General features: G+C 52.3%; 1 protein-coding gene across 2 annotated transcripts in view; it reads right to left on the bottom strand.

The window, feature by feature from the left end:
* DGCR2 (DiGeorge syndrome critical region gene 2) overlaps window positions 1–23,987 on the bottom strand; it is an 83,223-nt gene that overhangs the window by 34,067 nt on the left and 25,169 nt on the right. Inside the window, exon 2 of one of the 2 annotated variants that reach the window (XM_051837252.3) lies at window positions 14,321–14,443. The exons of the other annotated variant lie outside the window; for it this stretch is intronic. Coding sequence (XP_051693212.1) covers window positions 14,321–14,443 — 123 coding nt within the window. The remainder of the gene's footprint in view (window positions 1–14,320; window positions 14,444–23,987) is intronic. 2 annotated transcript variants of the gene reach the window in all.

The following is a 23,987-nucleotide window of genomic DNA, read 5'->3' as shown; positions in this document are numbered from 1 at the left end:
GACAGTCTCACCTGAAGCTGATCATGAGGAAAGAGGCCAATCCAAATTAAAGGACATTCTACAGGACACCTGGCCGGGACTCTTCAAATCCATCAATGTCAAAGACACTGTCCTTCCCTGCTGCCCAAAACAGAGCCACTTCTAGACTGATACACAAAACAAAATGACAACACACAGCACGCCTTTCTTGAATAAATCCTGCTTCAAAGAAACAGAATAAAGTATAAAACATTTTAAGAACAATTAGAATATAGACTCTATGTAACAATATCACAGATTTCTTTTGTTTAAAAAAAAATGTATTTGAAAGGCAGAGTTACAGAGAGAGATCTTCCGACTCCTGGTTCACTCCCAAAACGGCCATAATTGGTCACAGCTGGGCCAGGCTGAAGCCAGGAGCCTGGACCCCACCCAGTCTCCCCTGTGGCTGACAGGGGTCCAAGTAATTGGGCCACTTGCTCCCTTCCCAGACACATTAGCAGGGAGCTGAATCCGCAGAGAGACTGCTGGGGCTGGAACTGGCACACTGGATGCAGGCGGCAGCTTGACCTGCTGCACCACAACGCCAGCCCCTACAGTTAAGCTTACTGTATATGAAAATTGTATTGTGGTTATGTAGGGGACTGTGCCTGTCCTTGGTGATCGTATTTAGGGGTCAACGGCATATCTCTAACACTCTCAAAGGGTTTAAAAAAAAAAGCAGAGTGCAGCAAACGACTCCCAGCTGGCGAGCCCAGGTGCAGGCTCTCTGAGTGCTTACTGTGCGAGTCTTTCAACTCTTCTGCAGCTGTCAAACTGCTCCTGTTAAAAGGTGGAAGGGAAAAACAAGACAGTAGGACACACTCAGGCTCCCTCCCCACAACACTGGTGATCTGATGGCGAGCAGGTACTCGCAGCTGGTCTCTGGGTTGGGAGACATCAGTTCAGCTCAAAGCCAGGGATAGTTTTAATCGAAGGGGAGGTCAGACCCCCACCCCCCAGCCGCTCTCAGAATCCCAGTCTAACGTATCTGACAAGTCTAGAGAGACCAAAACTACAGAGAAAAACAGCACTGAAGAAACAAGGACAGATGCCAAGTGAAAACTAAAAACACAGCATCGTTAACAATGTCAAAGTGAGGAGCTCCCCTCATTCCACTGTGCCCACAAAACAAGTCCAGCTCTCTGCGATAGCCTGGGAAAGCAGTGGAAGATGGCCTGAGCACTTGTGAGAGACCCAGAAGCAGCTCCAGGCTCCTGGCTTCAGATTGGCCTAGCTCTGGCTGTTGCGGCCATTTGGGGAGTGAAGCAGCAGACGACTGCTGTCTTTCCTTTGTCTATAACTCTACCCCTCAAACAAATAAATAAATCTTAAAAAAAAAAAAAGTGTGGGTTTCAAAAATGTTTGTACCAAAATAAAATGAATCTTCTAATTTCATTTCCACAAACTCATTGAAGTATCTTATATTTAGAGACATACTTATGTTAAAATACACATAACATAAAATTCACTACTGTAGCCATTTAAGTGTATGGTTCGGTACACTGTGCAATAGCGTCACCATGGCCCATCTTTTTTTTTTTTTTTTTTTTTTTTTGGTAAGATTTAGAGTTACAGACAGTGAGAGAGGGAAAGACAGAGAGAAAGGTCTTCCTTCCATTGGTTCACTTCCCAAATGGCAGCCACGGCCGGAGATACGCCAATCCGAAGCCAGGAGCCAGGAGCTTCTTCCAGGTCTCCCATGTGGGTGCAGGGGCCCAAGCACCTGGGCCATCCTCTGCTACTTTCCCAGGCCACAGCAGAAAGCTGGACTGGAAGAGGAGCAACCAGGACTCGAACCGGCGCCCATAAGGGATGCCGGAGCCGCAGGCAGAGGATTAACCAAGTGAGCTACGGCACTGGCCCCACCATGACCCATCTTTGGAGCACATCATCTTCCCATTCTATTATTATTATTATTATTATTTGACAGGCAGAGTTAGGCAGTGAGAGAGAGAGACAGAGAGAAAGGTCTTCCTTCCGTTGGTTCACCCCCCAAATGGCCGCTACGGCCGGCGTGCTACGCCAATCCAAAGCCAGGAGCCAGGTGCTTCCTCTTGGTCTCCCATGTGGGTGCAGGACCCAAGGACCTCGGCCATCCTCCACTGCACTCTGGGCCACAGCAGAGAGCTGGACTGGAAGAGGAACAACTGGGACAGAACCGGCTCCCCAACCAGGACTAGAACCCGGAGTACCAGCACCGCAGGCAGAGGATTAGCCTACTGAGCCGTGGCGCCGGCCTGTCATCTTCCCCTTCTTAAATAACGCTAACCCCCAATCCTCTCCAGCCTCAGCCCCTGGCACCCACACTCCCACTTCCTGTCTCTCTAGGTACCCCGTGTAAATGGGATGACATGGTACTCGTCATGTTGTGACTGCCTGCACTTAGCGTCGGGTCCCCAAGGTTCATCCGTGTTGCAGCCTGTGTCACAGTTCCCTGCCTCTGAAGGCTGAAGAGCATGCTATTGTGTGGGTGTGCAACACCTGACCTGCACACTCACCCACCAATGGACGCTGGAGCTGTTTCCACCTCGGAGGAGGGTGAATACCGCGGCTGCCAACATGGCGTACTCCTCTCTCTCTCTGAACACTCTCTTAGATCCACACCCAGAAGTGGCATCGCTGGATCATACGGTAGTTCTTTTCAGTTGGGGGCGGGGGGGGGGGGACTTTTACATTCCCGACAACACCTCACAAGGATTCCAATTTCTCCACATCTCCGCTAACACCTGCCATTTTCTGTTTAATGGTAGCCATTCAGTGGGTGTGAGCTCTCTCCCCAGGGTTTAGATTTGTGTTTGTCTCATGATGGGCGATGCTGAGCGATCCTGTCATTTGCCTCTGGCCATCTAGACGCCTTCTTTGGAGATAAGTCTACTCAAGCCCATTCTAAAATTTAGTTGTTTTGTTGTTGTTGTTTTTAAAACATTTATTTATTTTATTTGAAAGGCAGAGTTAAAGAGAGGTAAAAGCAGAGAGAGACTTCCATCTACTGGTTCACTCTCCAAATGGCCACAATGCCCACAGCTGTGCCGATCCGAAGCCAGGAGCTTCTCCCGGGTCTCCCACACGGGTGCAGAAGCCCAAGGACTTGGGCCACCTTTTGCTGCTTTCCCAGGCCAGAGAGCTGGATCAGAACTGGAGCAGCTGGGACTCGAACCAGGGCCCATATGGGATGCTGGCACTGCAGGTAGTGGCTCTACTTGCTACGCCACAGTGCCAGCTGTTGTTCTTTTTATGTTCTGAACATTAACCCCTTATTGTATATATAATTTGTAAATATTTTTCCCGTTCCATAGGCTGCCTTTTGCTCTTTTCCTTTAATGAACAGTTTTCAAATTTGATGTAGTATAACGTATCCATTTTTTTTTCTTTTGTGGCCTGTGGTTTAGGTGTGACATGCACAGGATCATTGCCAAAACCAATGTCATGAAGCTTTTCTTCTGTTCTCTCGTAGGAGCTTGAGGGTTTCAGCTCTTACATACGGGCCTCTGGTCCATTCTGAGCACATTTTTCTATAACGTGAGCTAAGGATCCACTTTTGCAGGCAGAGGTCCAGTTTTCCTGACACCACTGACTGAAGAAACTGCGCTTTCCCAGCTGCATGGCACTGGCACCCCGTGGGAGATAATCTGACCGTTATCTCTGAGGGTTTGTTTCCTGGCTCTGCAGTCTGCTCCACCTGGTCTAGATGGATGTCTGGCTTTGGGCCAGTACCATAGTTTTTTTGTTTTTTGTTTTTTGTTTTTTCAAGATTTTTTATTTATTTATTTGACAGGTAGAATTACTGACAGTGAGAGGGAGAGACAGAGAGAAAGGTCTTCCTTCCGTTGGTTCACCCCACAAATGGCCGGTACGGCCAGAGCTATGCCGATCCAATGCCAGGAGCCAGGTGCTTCTTCCTGGTCTCCCACGCGGTACAGGCGCCCAAGCACTTGGGCCATCCTCCACTGCCCTCCCAGGCCACAGCAGAGAGCTGGACTGGGGAGGAGCAGCCAGGACTAGAACCCGGCGTCCATATGGGATGCCGGCGCCAAAGGCAGAGGATCAGCCAAGTGAGCCACAGCGCCAGCCCTAGTATCACAGTTTTAACCACTGCACCTGTACCTTTGTAGCGTGTTTTGAGATCAGGAAGTGTGAAGCTTTCAATTGTGTTCTTTTTCAAAGACTGTTGTAGGGGCCAGCACTGTGACAAAGCGGGTAAAGCCACCACCTGCAGTGTCGGCATCCCATATGGGTGCCGGTTCGAGTCCTCTTTGCTCCACTTCCAATCCAGCTCCCTGCTATGGCCTGGGAAAGCAGTAGAAGATGGCCCAGGTCCTTGAGCCCCTGCACCCACATGGGAGACCTGAAAGAAGCTCCTGGCTCCTGGCTTCAGATTAGCCATTTGGGGAGTGAACCAGCGATGGAAGATCTTTCTCTCTGTTTCTCCCTCTATAACTCTCTCTCTCTCTCTCAAATAAATAGATCTTTAGATCTTTAAAAAAAAAAAAAAAAAAATTTTTGAGAGAGAGCAAGTGAGTGCTGGTTCACTTCCGAAATGCCCACACTGCCTGGCGAGTTCACTTTGGTTTTGTTTTTCTAGTTCCTTAAGGTATAGAATCAGGCATGAACTTTGAGACCTTCTTATGTAAGGGTGTACACTTGCGTATTCCGCCTTGGTACTGCTTTTGCAGCATGTCATATCAGGTTTCAGTGTGCTGTATTTTCATTTATTCAGGATATCTTCTGACCTCTCTGGTGACGTCTTTGGCCCGTGACTGTTTCAGGGAGTGTTGCTAATTCAGTTGTATTTACGAGCCTTCCTTCAGATGCTGGTTTCCAGTTCTGCCCCTCTCGACTGGACAGGATGCTCTGCACAGAGTCCCAGCTCCTACATTTATTAAGACTTGCTTTGTGACCTAGCGCGTGGTGTAACCTGCAGGGTGGTCCGGTAAGTCCCCTGGGTTCTGCCCACCCCACTGCATTCTTTGTTCTTTTTGCTCCACTGGCTCAATAACCTCAAGTGTTAGCCTCTCGAGCCCTCCTGGGTTCTCTGCTGCTCTTTCACGTATCCTGCTGAGTCCCTCCGGTGAGCTTTTCAATGCAGGGGTAGTCTCCAAGTGAAGTTTCTGTTTGCTTCACTTTCATACTTTTTCTCTTTATTGGCAGGCCCCCTGTGTACTTTAAGTGTGTAAGATACTGTGTTTCTTCAGTGATACACTCTGACACTTTATTTTTTTTTTCTTTAAATGGGCCACACTGGGGTGGGAGCTTAACCCACTGAATGATTAAGACGCCTGCATCCGTATCACAGCACCTGGGCCCAACGCCTGGCTCCTGCTGCTGACTCCAGCTTCCTGCTTAAGACGACCCTGGGAGGCAGTGGTGATGGCTGAAGTAACTGGGTTTCTGCCACCAGAGTTGAGTTCCAAGCCCCTGGCTTTGGCCCACCCCAGTCCCAGCCACTGTGGGCATCTGGGAATAAACCTGTGAGTGGGAGCACTTGCTCTGTCTACTGTGTCTCTCTCAAAAAAATAACTTTTTGTACATTCATGGAGAATGCAGCACTCTAAAAATAAGTAAATGGGTCATGTTTTCTATTCTATACATGCTTTCCTTGTTATTGTTAAGAATTAGGCATTTGAAAAACCAGCTGCCCCTCCATTGTTGCACACCTCAGTAACTGGGCAAGGCCTGGGCTGAGCCTGGGGACCAGCGCTGGGTGAGGATTTCAGGTCTTCTCAGGTCTTCTCAGCACTGGCCTGAAATTGGGTGGGAGTTTCTCTCGATCCCAAGTACACAGCACGGCTTTTCAACGTCTGTTCCCCCACCAGAGTCCTCTTCGGTGCTTCTCATACCATTCCTCCCTCCTCAGCCCCTGCCCCAGGACCCTGGTGCTCTAGCAGCCCCCACAGCCATCACAAACACTACCTGCCACTTCCCCCATGGCCGTCCCCAAACGGCCACAACAGCCCGGGCTGGGCCAGGCTCAAGCCAGGAGCCAGGAGCTTCTCCCAGGTCTCCCATGTGGGTGCAGGGACCCAAGCACTTGGGCCATCCTCCACTGCTTTACCAGGAACACTGCAGGGAGCTGGATTGGAAGTGGAGCAGCCAGGACCTGAACCGGCGGCACCCATATGGGATGCTGGTGCAGCAGGCAGCGGCTTTAACCCACTGTGCCAAGCGCCAGCCCCACCAAGGTGTGTTCTGTTCCCCATCCCGAGCTGGGCCCTGCTGGGCCACACAGGCATGGGAACAAGAGTCCTACTGTTTTGAACATGATTTTTCTTGATCTGTTTTCCAGACCTGGCTGCTGGCATCTGGGGAACAGGGCAGAAGACGGAGCTGGAGGTCCCACTTGTCATACAGAGTCTGTCAATTCCTCTATTTTCAACCTCCACGACTGCCCTCTGCGGTGCCTGTCTCCTATTTTGTAAATTGTAAATCCAAGTACTGTCTAAAAGAAACATAATGCATGGGGCCAGCGCTGTGGCACAAGTAGGTTAAGCGATGCAAGTATCCCATTTCCTAGGGCTGGTTCAAGCCCCAGCTGCTCTATTTCCTATCCAGCTCCCTCTTAATGAGCCTGGGAAGGTAGCAGAGGATGGCTCAAGTAATTAGGTCCCTGCCACCAATGTGGGTCCCAGATGGAGCTCTGGGATCCTGGCACTAGCCTGGACCAGCCCTAACTATTGCAGCCATTTGGGGAGTGAACCATCGGGTGAAAGATCTGTTTCTCCCTGTCTCTCTGGGTCACTCTGCTGTCAAACAAAGAATCTTTAAAAAAAAAAAAAAAGGCATACCACATTTCCACAAGCCACAAAGTAATAGTCACAAGATGTTTTGCATTTTTTTGTACTAAGTCTTTATTGCTTACTGTATATTTGTCTGGAACAGTGACATGTGAAGTGCTCAGCAGAGACATGTGACTTGTAGCTACCACGTAGCACAGCCTAGAAAGTAAAACCCTTGGGGTAGGTATCTGACGCAGCTGTGAGGTCGCCTCCTGGGACATCTGCATCTCATCAAATCAGACTGCCTGGTTGAGCCCCGGCTACTGTTTCCAACCCACCTTCCTGACAGTGTGCACCCAGGGAGGCAGCGGTGATGACCCAAGTACTCGGGTGCTATCACCCGAGTGCTATCACGTGGGAGACCTGGATGGAGTTTGGGGCTCTTGGCTTTGGCCTGGCCCAGCCCTTGCCACTGCAGGCATCTGGGGAGTGAACCGGCAGCTGGAAGATCTCTCTTGGTCTCTGCCTGTTTTTGAAAAGAAACAAATCAACTGTCTGTGGATGGGGGGAGCGTGGACGCTGAGAGAACACTCCACCAACCCCTACCCAATTCCCAGGCTGGAGGCCCACCCCACCTCCGCATTCACCACCCTCCGAGCCACTGGCCAAGCCGGTCACTTCAGAGAGTTCTCTCTCAAGCAGGCCCAGGCTGCAGGCACTCTGCTCTGCCATTCTCACACTCCTACTGCCTTTTCTTTAAAAAAGGAAAAAAAAAAATCTAAAATAGTCTGTAGAACGCACGTCCCATGTAGAGTGTACTTCCAAGGAAGCCGTGCAAAATAAGACGTTGGTGCAGAAGTCCATGCACGTCCACGACCTTTGGGAAGACCCTCACCGAAGCCCAACAGTGAAATACACACCCTGCCTCAGGAGACCCAGCGTCAGCTGCGGGCTGACGGCCATGCCTGCTTCTCCCAGTCCTAGGCCTCTGTGTCTCCCCACCACGGAGGAGCAAGAGCCAGAGTTCTGTGTGTGACTGTCTTTTCTGCTACCTTACCACATGTGTATCTGCTTCTCTGTACCGTGTTGTGTGTGCACAGTTTTTAGCCGCTCACCTTTGTCATCCGACGTCCCATTTTAACACTCATCCGTGTTGGCACATTATACCCATCGTGGAAGCACCTTCAGGCTGTTCCGAGATGCACATTAGCCCCAAGCGCTACCACGAGCATTTCCCCGGCTTCCCTTGAACCGCAGGCTGTGAGAGCGCTTAGCTCTGTAAGGCCACACCTGTCTTCCAGAGTGGGCGTGCCAGGCCATGCTTCTCTGCAGCACCAGGGCAGCTGCCCGCGCGGCCCGTGCCCTCTCCTCTGCACTGGAATGTGAAGCAGTCCCTCGCCGTAGTCTAAAACACTAACAAGGCTGAGTGTTGTCTTCTGCGTGTAAGCACTGCTCTTGCTAATTTTTCTGGGCACTGCCTGCCTTCCACTCTCGTCCATTTGGAGTTCTTCTTTTTGTTTTTCAGTTTTATTTTTTTAACGGCTTTTATTTAATGAATACACATTTTCATAGGTACAGCTTTTAAGGATATAGTGTTTCTTCCCCTCATTCCCGCTCTCCCACCCCCACTCCCATCCACCTGCCACTCCCTCTCCCATTCCATTTTCCATTAAGATTCGTTTTTAACTGACCTTATATACAGAAGATCAAGTCTTTACTAAATATAGATTTCAATTATTTGCACCCACACAGACACACCAAGTATAAAGTACAGTTTGAAAACTATTTTTACCAATAATTCTCATAGTACAACTCATTAAGGACAGAGGTCCAGCATGGGAAGCAAGTGCACAGTGACTCCTATTGTTGATTTAACAACTGACACTCTTAGGTATGATGTCAGTGATCACCCGAGGCTCTTGACATGAGCTGCCAAGGCTATGGGAAGCCTTTTGAGTTTACAAACTCATTTGGAGTTCTTTTTTTTTTTTTTTTAATTTTTATTTATTTATTTGAGAGGTAGAGTTGCAGACAGTGAGAGGGAGTGACAGAGAGAAAGGTCTTCCTTCCGTTGGTTCACTCCTCAGATGGCTGCAACGGCCGGAGCTACGCCTATCTGAAGCCAGGAACGAGGTGTCGCGTCCCGGTCTCCCACGTGGGTGCAGGGGCCCAAGGACCTGGGTCATCCTCCACTGCTTTCCCAGGCCACAGCAGAGAGCTGGACTGGAAGAATAGCAGCCGGGACTAGAATCTGCGCCCATATGGGATGCCGGCGCTGCAGGCGGAGGATTAACCTACTGCGCCACGGCGCCAGCCCCCATTTGGATTTCTTTATGTAAGTTGAATTACACTCCTTTAGCAGGTGGTAAATACTGCAAATGTCTTCCTCCCATTCTGTGAGTCCTCTTTTTCACCTTCTTTATTGCTGTTGTCGTTTGATAAAGGGAAGACCTGAATTTTAATGTGATACAATTGGTCACTTTTTAGAGTTAACATTTTCTATGATTTATTAAAAAACAATAAACTTTTCCCTACCAAATTAATACAGATACTCCCGTACACCGCCGTGTCTTTTCTGACTGCCGCCTCGCTGTGAGTGAAGAGCCTGCCCACACGGCCAAGTCCCCAGGTCTGTTCTGACAGTTTTGTTTCCCTGAGCCAGTTCTAAAGCAAGCCTTGGTACTGCTAAGGCAAGGGCTCGATCCCGGTTCTTCAAAGTGACCCAACAGTATCCGAACTTCATCCTTCCCAGCATTTTATGGCGTTTAGACTGGCAATGCACTAAGTCACAGGCCAATACAAGCAGCAGGTGGACCACAGTGGGTCTTCCTAGCCAAGAACAGCCTGCCTCTACTCAGCTGCTCTTCATTTACTTAGTTATTTTATTTGAAAGGCAGAGTTACAGAGAGGGAGGGAGAGACAGAGATCTTCCATCCACTGGTTCACTCCCCTAACAGCTGCCACAGCCAGAACTGGGATGGTTGGAAGCCAGGTGCTTCTTCCAGGTCTCCCCAGTGGGTGCTGGGGCCCAAGTATCTGGGCCATCCTCTGCTGCTTTCCCAGGCACATTAGAAGAGAACTGGATCAGAAGTGGAGCAGCCAGAACTTAAAGCAGCACCCATATGGGATGCCAGCACCACAGGCAGCGGCTTTACCCGCTATACCACAGTGCTGGCCCCCATTTATTTATTTTTTAAAGACGTATTTTCTTTATTTGAAAGGCAGAGTTCCAGAGACAAGGAGAGACAGAGAGAGAGAGAGAGAGATCTTCCATCTGTTGGTTTACTCCCCAGATGACCACAACGACCAGGGCTGGGCCAGACCAAAGCCAGGAGCCAGGAGCCAGGAGCTGACCAGTCCAAGAGTGCAGAAACCACAGCAAAAACTCACCTTGCTCAAAGACCATAGACGCATACAGCTACTACTCCCAGAGGAAGGATGGACTCTCTCTCCTTCCCTTCCTGCAAGGTATCTCCTGAACAAATGGTACCCAGAAGCCTGCACACAGCAGGTCTCATAGCTACAGCCTTGTCACACCAACACTCAGCAGGAAGAGCCCCAGGGACAGGTCTCAGGTGCTCAAAGGCCCAGACACCCAGACCACTCTTCCAAACATGCTGAAATTGACGCCTCCTGCTTGCCTTGGCCCTATAGTCTTGTATCTTTTTCAGCAGGCTTTTAGCTGGGCAGTGACGTCGCCTCCCGTGATTAACCCATGAAGTCCTGTGCTCTTTGCTCAAAAGCTTCCCAAGGGGTTAAAGTCTCCTCATATACACAAAGTCACAGCCATCTCCCCACCATTCAAGTGATTTTCCTCTCTTTTTATTTTGTAGGGGTCCAGAATGAGGACCTGACCCTGTATCCCATGAGTTTTTAAAGTTTGTTTATTTTTTATTTATTTATTTGACAGGTAGAATTAGACAGTAAGAGAGAGAGACAGAGAGAAAGGTCTTCCTTCCATTGGTTCACCCCCCAGATGACCGCCACAGCCGGAGCTACACAGATCTGAAGCCAGGAGCCAGGTGCTTCCTTCTGGTCTCCCATGAAGATGCAGGAGCCCAAGCACTTGGGCCATCCTCCACTGCCTTCCCAGGCCACCCACAGCAGAGAGCTGGACTGGAAGAGGAGCAACAGGGACTAGAACCTGGCACCTATATGGGATGCTGGCGCTGAAGGCGGAGGATTAACCAAGTGAGCCACAGTGCCGGCCCCAGTTTTCAAAGTTTTTTTAAAATAAATGACAAATAAATGAAAACATTTCAGAAGTTATTAATTCATTAATGTGAATATTAATATTATGCTTTGTACATTTTTATCTTTGACAGGCAGAGTGGACAGTGAGAGAGAGAGACAGAGAGAAAGGTCTTCCTTTTACCGTTGGTTCACCCTCCAATAGCCACTGCGGCCGGCGTGCTGCAGCCAGCGCACCGCGCTGATCCAAAGCCAGGAGCCAGGTGCTTCCTCCTGGTCTCCCATGCGGGTGCAGGGCCCAAACACTTGGGCCACAGTAGAGAGCTGGTCTGGAAGAGGGGCAACCGGGACAGAATCCGGTGCCCCGACCGGGACTAGAACCCGAGGTGCCAGCGCCACAGATGGAGGATTAGCCTAGTGAGCTACAGCGCTGGCCTATACATTTTTATCTTTAAAAAAAAAAATGTGGGCCGGCGCCGCGGCTCACTAGGCTAATCCTCCGCCTAGCGGTGCCGGCACACCGGGTTCTAGTCCCGGTCGGGGCGCCGGGTCCTGTCCCGGTTGCCCCTCTTCCAGGCCAGCTCTCTGCTGTGGCCAGGGAGTGCAGTGGAGGATGGCCCAGGTGCTTGGGCCCTGCACCCCATGGGAGACCAGGAAAAGCACCTGGCTCCTGGCTCCTGCCATCAGATCAGCGCGGTGCGCCGGCCGCAGCACGCCGGCCGCGGCGGCCATTGGAGGGTGAACCAACGGCAAAGGAAGACCTTTCTCTCTGTCTCTCTCTCTCACTGTCCACTCTGCCTGTCAAAAAAAAAAAAAAAAAAAATGATGTACCTAGTTATTTGGAAGGTAGAAAGACAGTGAGAGATAAAGAGAGAATTTTTCCAGCTACTGGTTCACTTCCCTGAAGGCCACAACAGCCAGGTCTGGGCTTGGCTGAAGCCAGCAGCCAGGGACCCACGTACTCGGGCCATCATCTACTGCCTTCTCAGGTGCATTAGCAGGAAGCTGCTTTGGAAGCAGAGTAACCAGGACTCAAAAACCAGTACTGTAATATGGGATGCCCATGTCACAAACAACACCTTACTCTGCTGCACCACAATGCCAGCCTCCATATATTATGATTTTTTAATAAATATTTTAATGAAAATTTGGTTTCATAAAGCATTTTTATAATTTATTTTTATTTTACTTGAGACAGACAAGAATCTTCCATCCACTGGGTCACTTCCCAAATGTCCACATCAGGACTGGGTGAGGCCATCAAAGCCAGGAGCCCAGGACTTTATCTGGGTCTCCCACACGGGTACAGGGACCCAAGCACTTGGGCCATCACCTGCTGCCTCCCAAGGTGCACTAGCAGGAAGCTGGATCAGAGGCAGAGTAGCTAGGACTGGAACCAGGCACTCTGACATCCAGTAGGGGGCGTCCCAAGCAGCAACTCAATCTTTCGTAACTTGACTCTCAGAATCTCAGCATGAAGAATGATCAGAGATCAGCGTGTGTCCCTGTTTGGACCGCGACACAGCACATCACCACCAGGACAGACATGGGATCTCAAGTCAAAGGGAGGCCCTGCCCGAGGAACTCCCAAGGCCATCACCCTCGGTGACTGCACACTCCACATGTCCTGTCGCTGTGCCCTTGACACTTGGGCCTTCAGCTGGCCACCCTACTCAACTCTGGGCCTCCACAGGACAGACTATGTGTTTTCTGTGTGGGGAGAACACACAACGACCTGTGTAACGTCAGGCAAACGCAGGTACAGGGCTGGTGGCTTCTCTGAGCCAGCCAGTGTGGCTCGGCAAGGCCACAGTGTAGATGAACAAGATGACAATCACAATGTAGCTGCTACTGCCTGCGGCACGTGCCACAGGATGGGGATCACACACGCCCTTAAAAGCAACACCAAACAGCATTTTGAGAACAGTCAACTCAGCCGCGCTCCCATGGAAAGCCAACCAAGAACCACTGCTTCCTTCTTCAGAAAATTCTCCAAGCAGCCGGCTTTCCAGTGGCGCCCCAGGAGTCAGCCTGAGGAGGCTCCCACTCACAACCACATCGTCCTCACCAGGCTGAGCGACCGCAGAGCACCTGCGTCCCACCACTGGCCCAGGGGACAACCAGACAGGCTCCCGACCAGGCCCCACCAACTCAAACTCTCACTAGGAAAGGCCCACACCTCCACCCGATGAGGAGTGACCAGGAGGGTTCACATTCTTACAGAAAAGACTGTCCCGAGCTCCACTGTCACCGACTGGCTGCCCCACCTGAACCCCACGCTTGGAGCAAGTCCACTTCCTTCAGCGCAGCACACTGATCCCGTCCTAAGCCAGGTCCCTGCACCCAAGGCGTCGTCTGGAAGGAGAGACCAGGCACAGCACCACGAGTGGTGGGGCTTACTGGCAGTTCTAGATGCTTAGATGGTCAACCAGGGGCTGGCAGATGCTGACCCACAGCCAGAGGGACCAGAGCTATCCTCTCACGTGGCAGCATCTGAGCTACGCCTCAAAGGATGGCAGGGCCTGTCCCTGCAAAAAAACAGAGCAAGGGAGAGCCAGGAGAACAGAAGAGCATCGTCCAGGAAGCGCACACCAGGTAATCACTAGCAGAGCAGGCAGAGGAGACAGCCAGCAGCAGAGCTACTGAAGGGCAGGAGCAGGAAACCAGGCTAGCAAAGAACCAAGCCAGGCTGGGACAGAACCTGCACGCCAGGCCGTGTGGGTCTGGCTGAGCCACACCTTCCCTTAGGGGCTTTCCCAGAACCACCTGCAATGTGAAACCACCAATCAGCACAAGTCTCCCACGCACCCACACATGCACACAACGCGTGCAGCAGCTACACCTTGCACCCTGACCCACGTGGAGAAACCATCCATCTGTGCAGTGAACACGGCTGTGCTTTGTAACAGTCCTCGAGCGAGCAGGGGCAGGCACCAGGTGGAAAGCCAAGGATGTAGGCGTTTTTGTAGTCTCCGCACGGCTCCCTCAGGAGCCCACACCTCACCAGGAAAGAACCTTGGGGTGCTGGGTTACTTCTGGGTAGGTGGGCAGTGCCCAGGATTCCAGCCACGTCTCCAGAGGCACCACACCCAAGGCCAGGGCAAAGTGAGTGAGGTGCAGAGGACACAGGCCCTCAGGAGGGCCTAACTCTCAGTCTTGTGCAAGGCCAGGGCTGGCAGCACCTCACCCACCTCCCACAGCCCCACCCCGCCGTGCCCTCTCGCCAGTTCTGCAAACTGCCTACGAAGGGTACCTGCTTTCAGCTCAAGCTACCATGGCAACGTGTGGAATGCAGATTACCAGGTCACACCCCTCCCCCACTGCGGGAGACACTTACCCGGCTGTGACACACTCACCTGGCGGGGCGCGCGTCCCCACCGGCCCGGCACACTCACCTGGACAGTCGGCTTCATCGCTCTCATCCTCACAAGTGGGCCAGCCGTCACACTGCCAAGGTAGGGGGATGCACTGGATGGCGCCGCTGCGACAGGCAAACTGCCCAGGGTTGCACCGCAGCTCTGTGGAACCAAAGGGCGAGAGGCCGTTGAGGAAGCGGCAGAGACCCGCGAACAGCAAGGCCTGGCCACTGCTCCAGTCCTGGGGGCCGGGGGCCAGGCAGAGCCCAAGCCCACCTCCTCAAGAGGGCCTGGCCACACTTCCCGGGTGCAGCAGAACTCTCACAACACGGCAGCACTGACACAGCACTGTACCACGGTGACAGGAATTTTTTTTTTTTTTGAAGATTTTTATTCATTTATTTGACAGGCAAAGTGACAGAGAGAAACAGATCTTCCACCTGCTGGTTCACTCCCCAAATTGCCTCAATAGCCAAGGCTGGGCCACGCCAAAGAAATGTGGGTGGCAGGATCCCAAGCACTTGCTGCTTTCCCAGATACAATAGCAGGAAGTGCGTCAGAAGTGCACAGCCCCACGACACTGATGTGCACAAGCCACTTGCCATAGCCTCCGAGTCAAGCCCTGTGCTGACCTGCATGGGAGCCAAAGATGCAGTGGACGCGGCTCAGCTCCCCGGGGGCTCTGAGTCAACAGGACACGTGCATGCATCCATGTGCATGCCCACGCGTGTTTCTCACAAAGGACAAATGGGGGTCTTCCCCACAGGAGAGCTCAGATATGGTGCCAACAGACCAGGGGAGCCCTCCAACCACTAGGCTCTGAGATGCTGCTTCAAGGTGGGATCGGGAGGTGTTTAGTCCAGGGATTAAGGTGCTGCTTAGGACAGACAGCCAAGACCCAACATCAGAAGGCCTGGTTCAAGCCCCGCCCTAGCTCCAGACTCCAGCTTCCTGCCAATACACACCCTGGGAGCAGTGCTGATGGCTCAAGTCGCTAGGTCCCTGCCAACGACCTGGAAGATCTGGACTCTGTTCCTGGCTCTCAGCTTCAATTCAGCCTAGGCCTGGCCATTGTGGGCACCTGGAGAGGGAACCAGTAGATGGGGGCTCACTCTGTCTCTGCCTCACAAATAAATTAATTTTTTAAAATTTATCTATTTGAAAGGCACAGTTAGAGAGGGGGGGGGGGGGGAGAAAGAGAGAGCTCTTCTATCTACTGGGTTCACTCCCAAAATGGCAGCAATGACCGAAGCCAGGAACTTCATCTGGGTCTCCCACGTGGGTGCAGGGGCCCAAACACTTGGGCCATCTTCCGCGGCTTTGTTAGCAGGGAGCTGGATCAGAAGTGGAGCAGCCAGGTCTCGAAATGGCAACCATATGGGATGCTGGCATTGTAGGCAGTGGCTTAACCCATTATGCCACGACGCCAGCCCCCATAAATTAGCATTTTTTAACAAGAACAGGGTAGGGGGGTTGGCCATGGTTTCCAAGGCAGGCAACTGTTTCAGAAGGAAAAGCAGGGCCTATGGAGACATCAGGAAGTGGGCTGTGTGAGCTGACAAATGAGGACGCACTGGATAAGATAGGAAACCAGGGCTGGCGCTATGGCATAGCAGGTAAAGCCACCGCCAGCAATGCCGGCATCCCATATGGTGCCAGTTTGCATCCTGGCTGCTCTACTCCTGATCTAGTTCCCCGCTGGTGGCCTGGGGAAAGTAACAGAAGCAGCCCATGGTCTGGACCATGTGGAGAAACCTGGATGGAGTTCCTGGCTCCTGGCTTCGGATTAGCCCAGCCCTGGTCATTGCAGTCATGTGGGGAATGAACAAGCAGATGGAAGCGCTCGCGCACACTCTCTCTCTCTCTCTCTCTCTCTCTCTCCCTCTCCTTCCCTCCCTCCCTCCCTCCCTCTCTCTCTCACACACACACAAATAAATAAATAAATAAATAAATAAATAAATAAAATCTTTTTTAAAGGGGGGGGCACGTCAGATCATGGTGGCTTTGAGGGAAAGAAAATTTTGGCTTTTATCTGGTACATCATAGGGAGCCACGTAAAACCGGCAGTGGCTTCTTAGAGCAATTATTTTCTTTTAAAGATGCATTTATTGGCTGGCGCCGTGGCTCAATAGGCTAATCCTCTGCCTTGCAGCACCAGCACACCAGGTTCTAGTCCCGGTCGGGGCGCCGGATTCTGTCCCGGTTGCCCCTCTTCCAGGCCAGCTCTCTGCTGTGGCCCGGGAGTGCAGTGGAGGATGGCCCAAGTCCTTCGGCTCTGCACCCGCATGGGAGACCAGGAGAAGCACCTGGCTCCTGGCTTCGGAGAGGCGCAGTGTGCCGGCCGCAGCACACCGGCCGCGGCGGCCATTGGAGGGTGAACCAATGGCAAAGGAAGTCCTTTCTCTCTGTCTCTCTTTCTCTCTCACTGTCCACTCTACCTGTCAAAAAAATAAAAATTAAAAAAAAAGATGCATTTATTTATTTGAAAGGCAGAATTACAGAGAGAGGAAGAGGCTGAGATTTCTTCCACCAGCTGGTTCACTCCCCAAATGGACGCATCAGCTGGGGCTGGGCCAGACAAAGGCAGGAGTTTCACTGAGGTCTCCCACGTGGGTGCAAAGGCCCAAGCACTTGGGCCATCCTGCTGCTTTCCCAGGCACATTAGCAGGGAGCTGTATCCGAAGTGGAACAGCTGGGAATCCAACTGGCGCCCATATGGAATGCCGGTGCTGCAGGTAGCAGTTTAACCCACTGCACCACAGCGCCAGCCCCTCTGAGAGCAATTATAATAGAGAAAAATATTAGAGGACTTGAGCCGGCGCCGTGGCTCAATAGGCTAATCCTCCACCTTGCGGCGCCGGCACACCGGGTTCTAGTCCCGGTTGGGGCGCCGGATTCTGTCCCGGTTGCCCCTCTTCCAGGCCAGCTCTCTGCTATGGCCAGGGAGTGCAGTGGAGGATGGCCCAGGTGCTTGGGCCCTGCACCCCATGGGAGACCAGGAAAAGCACCTGGCTCCTGGCTCCTGCCAGGATCAGCGCGGTGTGCCGGCTGCAGCGGCGGCCATTGGAGGGTGAACCAACGGCAAAAGGAAGACCTTTCTCTCTCTGTCTCTCTCTCTCTCACTGTCCACTCTGCCTGTCAAAAAAAAAAAAAAAAAAAAAAAATATTAGAGGACTTGGCAAAGCACAGGTTAAAACTGAGGTAGGAGTCAGCAAAGGGGGAAGCCATGGAAAACCCTACCGCTGCCATCTGTTTGTGGCTTTTGTTTGTCAGATTTTTACTTATCTATTTAAATATCTGAAAGACAGAGAGACAGACAGTCATCTCTCATCAACTGGATTACACCCCAGTGCCTGCAACAGCCAGAACTGGGCCAAACCAAAGCCAGGAGCCAGGAACTCCATCCAGGTCTCCCACGTGGGTGGCAAGGACCTAAGTTCTTGAGCCATCACCTGCAGCCTCCCAGGGTGTGCATCAGCAAAAACCAAAGCAGATTGAGGACTCAGATCTTGGCATTCTAATAAGAGTGTCCCAAGTGGTGTCTCAACTGCTATGCCAAATCCTCACCCCTACCTGGTCTGCTCCGTACAAACACCTACTGCCCACAGCTGCTTTTGGGGACCACAGCAGAGCTGAGCAGCGACAACACAAAGCTGAAAATATTTATGTCCAACCCTTTAGTAAAAGGCGCACAGACCCCTGAGCAGCCTTGGAACTGACCTAAAACACCAGCGAGGGAGGCAGGCAGGCAGGGAAGGAGGGAAGGAGCCCTGACACCAGCCTGAAGACACAGGAGGAAGAAACAAACCTCGACTGTCTCCCTTCTTCCGGGATCACATCTCACCTAAGGTGGAAGGAAAACCAAGGGTTCTCGCACCTAGTCCTTTCTCACCACAGCGCTAAGTCACGAGGGTGGACCTGAATTTACCACGAACACTAAAGTAATGCCCCCAATCAGGCAGGAAATGCAGGCTCCACCTGAGCCCAGCCCCAGCCCACCAAGAGTGCTGTGCAGGAAGGGACACAGAGCTCGGCCGACTCCAGTCCTGCACTCATTGATTCCCACGTGGGAAGGAAGGAAGGAAGGTGCCAGAGGGGGAGGGGCCGTGACTCCTGTTCTCTCCCTGCACCTGCCACCTCGTACTGCAGCACATCCACTCAGCAGAACCCAAAGGACAGCCTCTATACAATGGCTAACACGGATGCAGATGGACAGTGCTGTGCGCCTAGACAGGCTTTTGGCCAGGATGGAGTCTAAGGGAACTAACTACCCTTCTGAACATCTTGGGGGGTAGGGGTTCCAGGTGTTTGGCTGAGTGGTTAAGATGCCTGCATCCCGGGCCGAAGCTGTGGTGTAGCAGGTGAAGCCGCCACCTGCAGCACCAGCATCCCACATGGGCACCGGTTCAAATTCTGACTGCTCCATTGCTAATACATCTAGGGAAGCAGCAGAGGATGGCCCAAGTGCCTGGGCCCCTGCACCCACGTGACAGACTTGGAATAAGCTCCTGACTTTGGATCAGCCCAGCTCCAGCCATTGCGGCCACCTGAGGACTGAACCAGCGGATGGAAGACCTCTTTCTCTGTCTCTCTGTAACTCTGCCTTTCAAATAAATTAATTAATTTAAAAAAAAAAAAAAAAGATGCCTGCATCCCAAGTCACAGTCTCTGAGTTTGACTCATGGCTCTGGCTCCTGATTCCAGCTTCCTGCTGATGCAGACCCTGGAAGACAGCAGTGACGCGTCAAGGAGTTGGATTCCCGTTACCCACATGGGAAACCTGGATTGAGTTCCAGGCTCCTGGCTTCAGCCTGGCCCAGCCCTGACCATTGCCGCATTGGGGGAATGAACAGTAGATGGGAGGTTCCTCTCTTTTTTTCTACTTATCAAATAAGTAATTGTTTTTCTTCTACGAGGGGGGAATAAAAATCAGAAGGAATTAGTTCTCCAGACACTGGAGTGATCCAAGCGTCAGGGGGCGAGTGAGGTGAGCCTGGAGAACATGTCCAGCTGCTGAGCAGGAGGGGCCTGGGCAGGGCCAGCACACTCCTGCAGCAGCCGGCCGGGCGGGGACTGAGTTCTTCCCAGGGCAGGGCGCGGGGAGGAGAGAGCCACGCAAAGGCGGACTGCAGAGATCTGCAGCGCCCTCCAGCCCCACGAGTGAAGCAGCCCCCCAGGCCAGGAAAGACACCCTAAAGGACAAGCAGGAAAGGCAACTCAGGTTCAACAGAGCGGGAAGCGGGGCCTGTCCTCCCTAACCTGTCGGGAAACACTCACTCAAGGGCACCAGCAGAGCACGCTCAGGAGACCCCCACCTCAGCAGCATCGGGAAATTAACTCTAGACAAGACACTGCCCACGTCTGCCTGTCAAAGACCAAAGGCCTACCCGGAAAGGGTCACACTGAAAACCGCAACTAGAACAAAGTTCAGGAATATTCACAGGACGGGCGGGTGCTGGGGCACAGAGTGTTAAAATGCTTCTTGGGGCACCTGCATCCCAACTCCTCTACTTCGGATCCAGCTTACTGCTAATGTGCCCAGAAAGGCAGCAGACGATGGTCTAAGTCCTTGAGTCCCTGATGCAGTTCCTGGCTCCAGGCTTCAGCCTGGCCTAGCCACGGGCATTTCAAGAGTAAACCAGCAGACAGAAGACCTCTCAGTCTCTGTCTCTGTCTCTCCCTTCTTGTCATTCAGCCTTTTCAAATAAATACATCTTTATAAAATTGAATATTCACAGGAATGCAAAAATACCTAGCACTAAAAAGGTAAAATCCGTAAGTCTGGCACTCAAAAAAAAAAACTGGGAAAGGGCAGGAAATTACAACCTTGATGAGGAGAAAAATCATCCATCAATCAAAACTGATCTGGGCCGGCGCTGTGGCATAGTAGGCTAAGCCTCTGCCTGAGGTGCCGGCATCCCAAACGGGTGCAGGTTCATGTCCCGGCTGCTCCACTTCCCATCCAGCTCTCTGCGTATGGCCTAGGAAAGCAGTAGAAGATGGCCCAAGTGCTTGGGCTCTTGCACCCATGTGGGAGACCCAGAAGAAGCCCTGGCTCCTAACTTCAGATCAACCCAGGTCCGGCCTCTGCAGCCACCTGGGGAGTCAACCAGCAGATGGAAGACCTTTCTCTCTCTCTCTCTCTCTCTAATTCTGCCTCACAAATAAATAAAATCTTCCAAAAAAAAAAAAAAAAAACTGACCAGAAACGGCATAAATGACAGTATAAGGACTTTTTTTTAAGTATTTACATATTTATTTATTTGAAAGACAGAGAAACAGAGATAAATGGAAAGATCTTTCACCCACTGGTTCACTCCCCAAATATCTACAACAGGCTGGGATGGCCCAAGCCAAACCAGGAACCAGAAACTCAACTTCGGATCTCCCGTGTGGGTGACAGGGACCCAAGAGGTCACCGTCTGCTGCCACCCAGGATGTGCATTAGCCAGAAGCTGGACTCAGAAGCGGAGCTGGGAGTTGAACCCAGGCACTCCTACATGAGATGTGGACATGCCACGCAGCTTCCTAACTACCACACGGAAAGTCTGACCCAACAGACAGGGACACTGACACAACCATATTCCAAGTGTTCAAGATCCTAGAGGAAGAATTAAGCAGGTTAGCAGAGATACAAAAGATATAAACAAACCGGCCGGCACCGCGGCTCACTAGGCTAATCCTCCGCCTAGCGGCGCCGGCACACCGGGTTCTAGTCCCGGTCGGGGCGCCGGGTCCTGTCCCGGTTGCCCCTCTTCCAGGCCAGCTCTCTGCTGTGGCCAGGGAGTGCAGTGGAGGATGGCCCAGGTGCTTGGGCCCTGTACCCCATGGGAGACCAGGAAAAGCACCTGGCTCCTGGCTCCTGCCATCGGATCAGCGCGGTGCGCTGGCCGCGGCGGCCATTGGAGGGTGAACCAACGGCAAAGGAAGACCTTTCTCTCTGTCTCTCTCTCTCACTGTCCACTCTGCCTGTCAAAAAAAAAAAAAAAAAAAAAAAAGATATAAACAAACCTACCTAGACATGAAAATTATACTGCCTGAAATGAAAAATACACTAAGAGTAACAGATTTGATTCTGTGGAAGACATTAGTGACTTGAAGACATGAGCGTAGGAACTCTGATCCAAAACAAAGAAAGAACAAAGACGGGAAGAAGGGGCAGAGCATCCGCGAGCAGTGGGACAAGTTCACAGCCCTCACACACACACACACACACACACAACTGGAGGGAGGACAGAGAGAAGACTGAAGAAACAGTGGCAAGGGACTGGCACTGCGGTGCTGCAGCTAACGCCACCATCCGCAGTGCCAGCATCCCACATGCATGCGGGTTCAAGTCCTGGCTGCTCCGCTTCCAGTCCAGCTCTTTGCTTATGGCTGGGGAAAGCAGTGGAAGATGGCTCAAGTCCTTGGGCCCCTGAACCCATGTGGGAGATCCAGAAGAAGCACCTGGCTCCTGACTTTGGATCAGCCCAACTCCAGCCGTTGTAGCTGTTTGAGGAGTGAACCAGCAGATGGAAGATACCTCTCTGTCTCTCTCTCTTGTAACTCTGCCTTTCAAATAAATAAATATTTTTTTTAAAAGTGGCCAAAAAGTCTCCCATTTGATGAAAACTATAAGCCACAAATCCAAGTACATCAGTGACCCTCGTGTACCAGAAACAAAACTCCAGGTGACACTAGAATCACAGTGCTCCAACTTAACGATAAAGAGAAAACCCTGCAAAGCAGCCGCAGGGAAATGGCATATACACGGAAAAGCAAAGTCAAAGATGACAACGGAGTTCCTAACAGAAACAATATAAGCTGGGGCCCACGCTGGGGCCTGAAGCGCCGGCATCCCATACGGGCGCCGGTTCTAGACCCGGCTGCTCCACTTCCCATCCAGCTCTCTGCTGTGGCCTGGGAAAGCAGCAGAAGATGGCCCAAGTCCTTGGGCCCCTGCACCCACGTGGGAGACCCAGAGGAAGCTCCTGGCTCCTGACTTTGGATCAGTGCAGCTCCGGCTGTTGCAGCCAATTGGGGAGTGATCCATTGATGGAAGACCCCTCTCTCTCTCTTTCTCTCTCTGTCTCTGCCTCTCCTCTCTTTGTAACTATGAGTTTCAAATAAATAAATCTTTAAAAAAAAAAATACAAGCTGGAAGACACTGAAGTGACATTTTTAAGTTCTGAAAGGAAAAAGGAAAAATCTATCAACTCAGAATTACCTGAAGCAAAAACATGTACGCTGTGTCACGCGGCAGGTACGCTGTGTCACGAAGGTACACTGTGTCACGCGGCATGTACACTGTGTCACGCGGCAGGTACGCTGTGTCACATGGCAGGTACGCTGTGTCACCAGCACGTACGCTGTGTCACGCGGCAGGTACGCTGTGTCACCAGCACGTACGCTGTGTCACGCAGCAGGTACACTGTGTCACCAGCAGGTATGCTGTGTCACGCGGCAGGCACGCTGTGTCACGCAGCACATACGCTGTGTCACCAGCACGTACGCTGTGTCACGCAGCAGGTACACTGTGTCACGCGGCAGGTACACTGTGTCACGCGGCAGGTACGCTGTGTCAGGCAGCAGGTACGCTGTGTCACCAGCACGTACGCTATGTCAAGTAGCAGGTACGCTGTGACACGCGGCAGGTACGCTGTGTAATGCGGCACGTACGCTGTGTCACCAGCACGTACGCTGTGTCACGTGGCAGGTACACTGTGTCACCAGCACGTACGCTGTGTCACACGGCAGGTACGCTGTGTCACCAGCACGTACACTGTGTCACACGGCACGTACACTGTGTCACCAGCATGTACGCTGTGTCAGGCAGCATGTACGCTGTGTCACGCGGCAGGTACGCTGTGTCAGGCGGCAGGTACACTGTGTCACGCGGCAGGTACGCTGTGTCAGGCAGCAGGTACGCTGTGTCACCAGCACATACGCTATGTCAGGCAACAGGTACGCTGTGTCACGCTGCAGGTACGCTGTGTCACCAGCACGTACACTGTGTCACGCGGCAGGTACACTGAGTCACCAGCACGTACGCTGTGTCACGCGGCAGGTACGCAGTGTCACGCGGCAGGTACGCTGTGTCACCAGCACGTATGCTGTGTCACGCGGCACGTACGCTGTGTCACCAGCACGTATGCTGTGTCATGCGGCACGTACGCTGTGTCACGCAGAAGGTACACTGTGTCACGCGGCAGGTACGCTGTGTCACCAGCACGTACGCTGTGTCACGCGGCAGGTACGCTGTGTCACCAGCACGTACGCTGTGTACGCGGCAGGTACGCTGTGTCACCAGCACGTACGCTGTGTCTCCAGCACGTACGCTGTGTCACGCAGCACGTACGCTGTGTCACGCGGCACGTACGATATGTAACGCAGCAGGTCCACTGTGTAACACAGCAGGTACACTGTGTCACGCAGCACGTACGCTGTGTCACGCGGCAGGTACGCTGTGTCACCAGCACGTATGCTGTGTCACGCGGCACGTACGCTGTGTCATGCAGAAGGTACGCTGTGTCACCAGCACGTACGCTGTGTCACGCGGCAGGTACGCTGTGTCACCAGCACGTACGCTGTGTCAGGCAGCAGGTACGCTGTGTCACGCGGCAAGTACGCTGTGTCACCAGCACGTACGCTGTGTCACCAGCAGGTACGCTGTGTCACGCAGCACATACACAGTGTCATGCAGCGTGTACACTGCATCACGCAG

Source organism: Oryctolagus cuniculus, chromosome 21, assembly GCF_051225735.1.
Source record: "Oryctolagus cuniculus isolate XC-2025 breed Fujian yellow rabbit chromosome 21, ASM5122573v1, whole genome shotgun sequence".
In the NCBI taxonomy this organism is placed as follows: domain Eukaryota; kingdom Metazoa; phylum Chordata; class Mammalia; order Lagomorpha; family Leporidae; genus Oryctolagus; species Oryctolagus cuniculus.
This window is presented reverse-complemented; position numbering and strand designations above follow the sequence as displayed.